At 39.3% G+C, this 10,203-nt stretch overlaps 1 protein-coding gene across 3 annotated transcripts; it reads right to left on the bottom strand.

The window, feature by feature from the left end:
* Positions 1-625: 625 nt before the first annotated feature.
* nrsn1 (neurensin 1) lies at positions 626-9,915 on the bottom strand. Of its 3 annotated transcripts, XR_013810365.1 has the most exons (7): positions 9,811-9,914; positions 6,390-6,505; positions 6,139-6,231; positions 5,943-6,061; positions 5,414-5,601; positions 3,401-3,649; positions 626-3,362 (listed from the first exon to the last, which is right to left on the bottom strand). XR_013810365.1 is itself a non-coding variant. In XM_079693957.1 (6 exons), the coding sequence occupies exons 2-6, from the start codon at positions 6,486-6,488 to the stop codon at positions 3,546-3,548; spliced, it is 603 nt and encodes a 200-aa protein (XP_079550083.1). In that variant the 5' UTR covers positions 6,489-6,508; positions 9,811-9,915; the 3' UTR covers positions 626-3,545. The 3 variants fall into 3 exon arrangements, 2 of the variants coding, with proteins under 2 accessions (XP_079550083.1, XP_079550082.1); XM_079693957.1 differs by having other exon boundaries at positions 626-3,649; positions 6,390-6,508; positions 9,811-9,915; XM_079693956.1 differs by having other exon boundaries at positions 626-3,649.
* Between the last annotated feature and the right edge of the window lie 288 nt (positions 9,916-10,203).

The raw sequence follows: 10,203 nt of genomic DNA, 5'->3' as shown, positions 1-10,203 counted from the left end.
ACCTCTTATGCGGAATAGATTGTCTTGTATGTTCATACTTTTTTAAATCTAAATTAAATAAGGAAAATTATTAATCTGCTTACTGGTCAGACTCAAGATTCTTAGAAAAATTGTGTCAAGTAATTAATAGATTCTGATAATTGTATATATAAAGATCGCAACAGCCTTTGCGCTTCTATGTGTTTCAACACAAAATGATGTCCTAAATGTAGGAGATCTAATTTGTTCACCTTGACTCTCAGGTCTTCCGTAGGCCACACTATTTTGAAATACAAAAATACATTAATAAACGTGTAGAGTGTATTGAAGTTACCCTGTACTCCATGTATGTAAAGATGATATTAACAGCAAAACAAGACTACATAAACCAGAGACACATTCACAATAACAACACATATTTAAGCTGTACAGTACAACTATAGTGGTGATACAATTATACTTTGTATTTTCATTTGCTATAAGTAGTTAAGTGAGGATGTGTCTCTTGAAAAGGATGCACACAGTCTTCAGACATTATGAGCAGTGGATATTTCAACTTTATTGTGTTCTTTGAAAAATAGACATACTGTATATAGACATGGATATCTTTATATATTTGTTCTTTTCCAATCAAACCTCCGATAGGTACAGTATACTCTTTTATTTGTATTATTTACTGGGAGAATCCACGGTACATCAGGAGACACTAAAACTGGGAACTCAGAGCAGAAAAATATCCATCGCAGATGTTGGGATTGTAATGCAGAACTCAACTTTGGTCCAGAGAAGAATACAAAATAAACTCACAATTGACAGCATGGAGCTACAAGTCAGAACATGTATTGACCACTTCATAACGCTCCGACCACACTGAACGTTTGTTTTTAAGTGATTGTTTTTTCTTTTTGTACTGTATTTGCAGATTAACAGTGGTTGCGTAATATTCCTTCCACATGTCTAACCTATAAGTATATCTGTATTCATAGTTATAGCTACACGTGTGTTGTTTCTGAGACCAAAATATGTTAAAATGTCATCAAATAATGGAATGAAGGCTGTGGGATATTAAAAGGTCAATTTACATGAACATAGGTAGCCAGCAGAGCAATGGATGCTAAAGCTTCTATTATATATGTCTATGAATAAACATATATTACTTTATACAGGGTGTTTCTGGCATTGTTGCTGCATCATTCTGAAGAGTTTGGAAAGCCCTGCAGCGTTGAAGCACAGAATGAGGCGTGTAGCTTGATGGCACTTAGACTGTCTCTACCACAAAACATGTTTTCTAACAGTACAAAATAAAAGCTGCATTTTGACCACACAACTTGTGTCTGTGTGCATTGGATGCACAACCAACAAACAAGGAGCAACCACAAATTGAACAATTTAAAATGGCATGGTTACAATATTTAAAATATAAATTTAAAATAGACAAAGTTAAAAAAAATCATGCACATCAGCAGGTTATTGTGCTTGTTAGTTAAAGTCACAGCGTGTGTGAGCGCAGAGTTTTTATAGAATTCAAAAATAAAATAAATAAACCTTTTTAATTTAACTTCTGTCTCTAAGATAGTACCCAACTGAATATGCAACCATGAGACACACGTACTGGGTGCTGTTCAGCATACTTCATGATGTAGCTTCAAGTTTTGTGTGTGAGAGCAGGAAGGCAGTTATTGTGTGGAGAGCATCTGTGAATCTAGACAGGCTGTAAACAGAGAGCGCTGCTAAACACAAAGTAGCTGATGTGACTCACTGGAGAGCTGCATGCTCTCTCTCTCTCTCTCTCTCTCTCTCTCTCTCTCTCTCTCTCTCTCTCTCTCTCTCTTCGTTATCTTACATAATCTGTCACGTTGTTTGTTTCGCTTGGTGGGCCATTGCTTTGTCTTCATTTTAACACCCACCACCTGCGTCTTCTTTTTTTATTTGCCAAATTGACCTCTCCCTGCACGTTTGTGCACGCTTGGATGGATAGGCATGTGTCTACATGCTTGTGTTTGTTACAGTGAGAGAAGGAAACAAATACAGGAGGAGCATGGGTGTTTAGGAAAACATCAGAGATAGAAGGTATATTATTATTTGAAAAACCAAGTTTAAAGAATATTAGGTACTTCTCATTTAAAAATACTTAGTCTCCTTCAATATACACAAGAACAATGTGCTATGTTTGATGTACTAACAATGTACTTAGTATACTTATTGTTTTACCTCTAGGACTTATAAATATACTCTTGAAAGTACTTGACTGTTCTATAATCAAACAGCATTTGGATAAATATATACACAATTGCACATTTTTAATAATTCTGTAAAGTAATTTCCTATATACAACACTTAATTGTGTTTAAGTTTACATTTGCCAACAATAATTAATTCGCATAGTAAGAACATTGTTAGTATTGAAAATAGCACACTTTTAGTACATTAATAAGGAATTATACTTCAAATTGGTCAGTATACCTTGTTTTAATTGGTTATCTGGAAAGACATATTCTAGCTGATATAGTATTTTGTTAAGTGACAGACTATGTAGTTCTGCCTCTTCTGTCTGGTTCACCTTTCATCAATCTTTCTTGTCTCGCCTATCGATCCCCTCTGAAGATTCACTAAAGGAGACAAGGTCAGAGGCCTAATAAGACAGAAAAAAGGCGGCTTAAGTTGAAATCTGCCTTGGAGGTCTGTTCCAATCTGTGTTGATCTCTTGTCTGCTCTGCTGATGTTCTGTCAAATTATCTGTTAAGACTTGGCTCGATTTGCACACAAACATAACTTTAAATAAGTATTCAGCTGAAGCACATATCCTCATAGTGTGTGTTTGTGATTGACAGCTCTTACTAACTGTGGTAATGAAGTTATGCTGCATAAACAGCATGTGTACATGTACACACAAAGCATGTTCATTCAGAAAAGCTCCCTCTGATGTCCTTTTAAACACTAGCAGAGATAATGGTTGTTGTGTTGAGGTCTTCTTTTGATCATTTTCTTGTAATGGGGGTCCGATCACAAAATACTTCAAACAACGCAGCATCTGCTGCTCGATACCCTCCAGCCGTAACACCATTCTCTTTCACAAAAATGTGAATCCTCTCCACAGAAACATGCTTGGTGGAAGAAATGATGTTGTTGTTCAGTGGCTGTGTTTTATTGATTTCTTTCTGTGGTTTATTTTCTGGGTAGGGCTCGAGACCTGCATGTGCTTTGTCAGATCACTATGAATTGCATATAACTGCTGTAGAAAAAACAAAAGGCTTAAACTTTGCTCAGCTATACTAAACTCTGCTCCTATCTAACCGTCAATCAAACATAGCAAATGAAGATGAAGAGCAAATACTATCAGTCATGTAAGCTGACCTTTGAAAAGAGAAAATGTACGCATAGTTCTACTCAAACAGACACACACACACACACACACACACACACACACACACACACACACACACACACACACACACACACACACACACACACACACACACACACACACACACAGACACACACTTATTTGCACTCTTACACAGTCATCACACGCGCTTCTTCACTTTATGCCTTCATTTGATCTTCTGTCAGGTCTCCGACTTTGTTTTCGCTGGCTGGATGTTCTGGACTTTGGAAAGCGTGACTGGCACCCTTCCCTCTCCAGGGGTCGGTGGTTTCATGATGGGGGTACCTGTGAGAACAGCAGTTCAGCTAGGAGTGATATCTATACAAAGTAGTTTGAGTTCAGCCTAACAGTAAAAAGAAAAGCGTTTGCTGCATCAACATCTCATATCTACTCTTGATGTGTTGCAGAAGTTGGCTGCCTTTTTGCGTATTAATCATGGATGTTAAAGGTGTGTGTTTGGTAAATGATGTGAAGCGGTCGCATGGTTAGAATTGAGAAATTGTTGTGGTTAGGTCTGGGTAAGAAACCTACTCATTTGAAAACAAATGTTGGTTTGGATTGAAATGACTAATGTTGTTGATCTGAATACATCTGTTAAAATACCTCAACATTTGGTTTCACCAGTAGCGTGGCGTGGGGAAAAAATTAGGGGAAGCCAATAATACGTCCTTTCTTTTGGAGTGGGGGGGGTGTGGTGGTCAATGTAATAACGTAACCAGATGAGTGATTACAGCGCCCGGTATCATTTTACACACATTTGTATCATACAGATGCAGGACTTACACATGCCTGTTATCTGACCGACAGGTCCGCACGCACTCTCCAGCCGAAACTCTAATAAGCATTCATTCACAAACTAAATCAGGAGACCTTTAACGTTTTACGTCCGGTTCGCTCCTTTGTTCCTCGCTGTACACAGCTCCAGTTTGGGCATTGGCCTGTCATCAGATTGTATTTGTTGTTGCTGCTGCAGCGGAAGTTTAGTCCAATTATTTTTGATTAAATACTCCAAATCTCCACCCTCCATAATTGCACTTGCTTCAGTTGCTTGCTACTTTCTAACGGCGGTGTAAGTGGTGCAGTGACGCTATCTATCTTCTATCGATTAGATTTATCATTCAAAAATTATAAAAGTAGGGTAGACATGTGGATATTATCCGACTGAACAAAACGTGCATTTACCTAACAGGTTCGTTTTCCACTGACCTTTTTTCGAGCTATTTTCCAAAATCCTATGGAGAAATCCCATTGCTTTTTTGTCGAGGGAAACCGAGCGCAGCTTACTTCCGCTTTTTGGGACGCGTCACTGCATCACTAAATTGATGCGATTTGATTGGATTGTGAGGCAAGGGAAGCCAGCCGCCTCTGGCTTCCCTTGGCATGGCCCTGACCAATCACAGGTTGGCAGGGACATGACGTGAGCCTCATCTGATTGGTCAATCCCTCCATTTTTTTTCACCAAGGGAAGCAAATTTCGGCTGGCCTCCTCTCGCAACAGAGAGTGCAATCTACTGTTTCACCATAACATCTAGAGGGGCGCTGTTTCAATATTTGTAAAATACTCAATGAGAATGGGGGAGAGACGGGCCGGCAGCAACACACAACAATGAATTTCCGAAACTAAACGAAGTGTTTTTATTTATTTATTAAAATTATAACTACAATCCGAAAAAACAGGGGAAGCCTGGCTTCCCTTGGCCTCCAGGAGAAAACGCCACTGGGTTTCACAGGGGACATGGATGCAGCTTCTCTAGGTGAAATGTGTTTTACTCACCCTGTACTCCTCCATTCTTCCCAACATTAGTGTACTTTTTCTATCTTTAGAAGCATCCTTCACTCTGAGTGTCTTGTAACAGCATTAATGAGTTTACTGCCTGGTGCGTCTTACACTAACGCTAAAGGGTGCCTTGTGCATCCCTATCAAGACGTCTACTCACGCATCAGTTTGAATTGCTCCGCTAATGAGACCAAGTTGATCATTTACTTTATTGCAGTTGCTGTTTAACCATTCACAAATGTCTATAAACGAGGTACAGAGTGAAGGCTTACCAACTGTCGCGTGCAGATCTGCCAACCTCTCTTTGAACTTCTGCTGCAGGTACAGTTCTTCTTTGGAGTAGCTTTTGGCAAAGGCAGATAGCAGGAGACCCACAGCCATGGAGGTTCCTCCAACGCAGAACAACACGGCACCGGTCAGCTTACAAACATCCAGAGCATGGTTAAAACTGACGGCGTGGCTGTTGAAGTGAAAGACACATGGCGGAAATTAGAAATCAATCTCGGTAAGCAATACCTGTCAACCAAGAAAAGTGAAAAATATGCATCCAAAAAGTCACTCGGTACCATTTTTAAAAAGGCTATTCTCCATTTTGAAATGTCTTTGTTGACTTGTTGAAATTGTTTTGACCTTTATGTAATGAACTGCATGTCCTTCCACTAAACCAATGAGCTATCCATTACAATGATGTCATAGAAAAAAGGATTCCAACTGTAAGTGTTAAATACACAGAATTGCTGTGTAGGGATAGGAACGTTTTCATTAACCCCCTTCCATTAATACACTGCATTTTTCTTTTACCTGTCAACAAAAAGGAGATCATCCTCTCCAAATGCCTCGGTCCTAGTTGGAGTGGCATATCCGACCAAAACAACAATAAGGCCCACAAACAAGATCAGGGATCCGAACGCGAGACAGACCTGGCCAAGAACACAATGACATGTTATACGACTACACGACCAAAGAAACCAGCAGGTTAGTGGCTGCTTAAACTCACCTTCCAGAGTAAAGAGCTCCACCTGTTAGGCGATCTCTGAATCTGAAAATCTTCATCACGTTCCCAGATAGAAGCTGTGCACTCTTCGTAAAACTGGAGAAGAGATAAAAAACAGACAGATGTTTTCACTTTCCAAACATGGACCCTGAAAACCCACCAGAGATCAAGATCTAAAAGCCTCTAATCAAAGTTTTCAAAAAGAAAACAGTTGATAATTGTTGAATAAATTGCCCTGTGTGTTTGTTGTGTACCTGGTGTAGGTAAGACCGGACTCCATACTGTTGGCAGTTTCCGCTGGCTTGGGCTTGCTCACCATACTCCGACCCACAGATCTCTGAGCAAGAAGTCATCCTTCACACCTGTCTACCTGCTTGAGGAAACACACACACACACACACACACACACACACACACACACACACACACACACACACACACACACACACACACACACACACACACACACACACACACACACACACACACACACACACACACACACACACACACACACACACGGATGAATGCCGGGTGTGCAGCCACCCACACGTTTGTGGATAAAACCTCCATAGTGTTTACCCATGCATAAACATGCACACATAGATAAACAGTGTAGAACATATGTATCACACAAGCATGTACCGTCTCACACACACACTGCCAGAAAGTTATGTAACATTGTACTGAAGGCATTGGTGCCTCAGAACATTGAGATGAATGATGCGTTCTCAATGTCTGCCGTTATGAAATAAGCCATGAGATGTTGAATCGGTCCTCCTTTTTAGATTCAATATAGTGCCGGCTGAACCCAGAGGGTGCTGACATGCAGAGAAATAACCTTTTCCTCTTTCGATAATTCATTTCATGCAAAAATAATAACATCAACATCCATTTTTTTAGCTGTGCATCAAAAATCAAGCAATTTATTTAGTATTGTGTGTTGCATTTTATATTGTTATATAAAACATATACAGTATAAAGGACATGCTGTGTAAAGATGAACTTGCTTGTTGACATATAGAAGGAGTTTCATTCACATAACAAATCCAACAATAACAACAATTTAATCCACGTGATATTTTTTGAATAGATCAGCGATGTGTAGAAAAAAGTAATTTGCCTAAACTAATGTGCTGTTAGAGGATTCAAATGTTTATACAGAAGGATCATTCAGGTAATGTGAGTAGCTATTTTGGCAGCATCAAATGAAATCACACATTATATTTGTTACCCTGTTCTCTGTATTCTGAGGCTATAAAAACAAATTCAATTAAAAGACCGCAGAAGAGATGCTCTAGGACCTTTTTACTTGGAGCATTTACAAGTCCCTCAGCATCCATTTGAGATCCAGAGGCATTTCCCAGCTCAGTGCCCTGGTACAAACACAACTCTGTTTCAATTTTCCGTCAGCTATAGCTCTAAATCCTAATTTTCTGCACCACAGCAGAACAGCACTGGGACCAACATATTGCTCCCGGTGTTGTCATATTCTTCAAAATGCCCAATGTGTACAGACATCGCAGACACACATTTGTTTATAATATAGTTTGATCCAAAAGCAGCAAGCTCCTATGATACATGTGACACTTGGACGAAGAAACAGACCTACACAAAGAAGCAGTATGTGTTACTGATGGGGCTTAATGGGTTTATGGTTCACCAGGATAGGAATGTACATTGACTTGTGGGTGAAATAAGTAGCAGTGATTGCACAAAAAACATGTTGTTGGCTTGAATACTGAAGGGAATACATGTTGGGCCTCTATCTGGAGGCACTTTATGGTCAACTTATCAAGGAACTATTACCCAAATTGTATGCAGGTAGGAATAGTCAGTATGCAGTAATGATAAGGACATTTTAGGAAGGCACGCACAACAGAGCACCTTTGACCTTCAGTCTGCATGACACAACATGTGTGCTTAAAACTTTGAGAGGCATTCATATTAATGAATCGATTACATACCTCACTATTATCTTGCCTATTTGTCATTGAAAACTGACATTACTCATTTAAATGTCACTTTTTTTAATATAACCCAGTCACGATTTGCCTTCTAAGGGTCTCGGACAATCAGGATATAAAACCTTTTGATGTATGATTTACTTTCATTAGATTGATCGCTTAACGTTAAAGAATGTGGGGTATAATCTTAACATTGGAGAGGCACAGCTAATATGTTGCAACTCTATTCTGTACACTGCTTTTCTTGTCTGAATCTCCTTATAGATAATAATAATAATAAACGTGTGGAAATGTGAAGAGGAGATGGAGAGTGTCTCATTTCATAAAATGGCCAAACATTAGTTCCCACATTGTATGAGATTCAGTCAGAACATCACCTGAGTGTGATGAGTAAGATGCTGCATCAAGACGAGACACACTGTTCCCTGCTACATTGTGATAATCGTATTACTGCTTCATTTGTACCTGCTGAGGTCTGTCACGCAATCTAAATCCGCCCAGATGCTGCTCATCCTCACTGCATATGCAAGATATTTTAAATATTCATCCAGCTATAATGATAATGTGTAATATGGAAATATGACAGATTTTTCATTATGAACTACAAGGTATAGAGACTACATTGAGGCTTCATCTATTTAAAGTCAAACACTAAACTTGAGTGGGAATTTAAAATGTCATGTTGTCTTTTCTTCATGTATATATCGACATGTTTGTGAAAAAAATCAAACTTAGCTTCAGTGCCCTTGACCTTGTGGTCTATGGCAACAGCCAAGCACAGAGAAACACAGCCAACACATGACATAAAGCCATTTACAGACGAGAATATTTGATTGACTGAATAAGATGACAGCATGCACTCAATGGATGGAGACATATAAATAACAAAACAAAAACAAAATGGACAAATATTCAATTGAAATGGGCTCGCAGGTAGACAGTGTGTCTCTTTCTGGGTCATTTCCAGTCTTCCCAAGCATTCTCTCATATTTTAAAATGTTTCTTTATCCACAAAAGACAGACCAAATACATCTCCTATCTTAACCTCAATCCAAATGTCATCTGAAAAATAAAAACCAGAGTAGAGAAATACAAACACCAAAGTGTAGATGCAAAAGCCAAAAGTCTGAAGTAAGCTACAAGATGTCCTGTCCACCGCTAAACCAGGAGCTGGCTGTGGTGCTTATCGCCATTATTATCATCAAGCCCTCAGCCAAGCAAGACAACACACAGACGTCATATGTGACGCCAGTCTGAGAGCAGAGCTCTTCCCAACCCCCCCCCCAGAGACGCAGATAGACACAGTGCGCTTTTCAATTAAACTAAGTCTTTGCATCTAAACAATTAGACGTAAATCAGGTCGCGTGCCGTCTTAATCACCAGAAACACATAATCACGAAATATGACATGTGCAGGTACAATTTATAGGGTTGAAGTTGTATCTCATCTGAGGATCCACCGCCCGAAACGCGCGTAAATAAGACCAAAAACCAGCGGTTATTATGTAATGACAACACAAAGTTCCAAAGAGCTTTCTTTCCGAGATTGTATCCACATGATCGCTACTTCCAGCTGTGCAAGATGATGCGTGCACCGCTGACCGAGTCCATGCAGGAAATATGATTTCCCGACATTTAACAAATCAACAATTGATCAGAGACTATGAGTGGAAACATATTATTCTAAATCATTTTAAATCGTAATTTTACCTGTCATTACCAGCTCGGAGAGTGATCACTCGCTGCTGTTCCCTCAGCCGGGTCCCATCACTCTACAGTCACCTCTCTCTCTCCCCACCCTCTCTCTCTTTCCATCGATGATTCAGAATTTCACACTGGCTACTGCGCATGCGTCACATCCATGACAATATAGCCGATGATTCAATCGCGAATATAAATAACCAGGCATGAGTGTTGGAAGAGAAAGACATTCATTCAGGATTCAACATTCATACCTAGATGGACAAATTGCTCAATGAATGGATGTATATATAGATAGATGGATGGATGGATGGATTGATAGATAGATAGATAGATAGATAGATAGATAGATAGATAGATAGATAGATAGATAGATGGATATATATATATATAGATGGATAG

Source organism: Notothenia rossii, assembly GCF_949606895.1.
Source record: "Notothenia rossii genome assembly, chromosome: 7".
Classification (NCBI taxonomy): Eukaryota; Metazoa; Chordata; class Actinopteri; order Perciformes; family Nototheniidae; genus Notothenia; species Notothenia rossii.
This window is presented reverse-complemented; position numbering and strand designations above follow the sequence as displayed.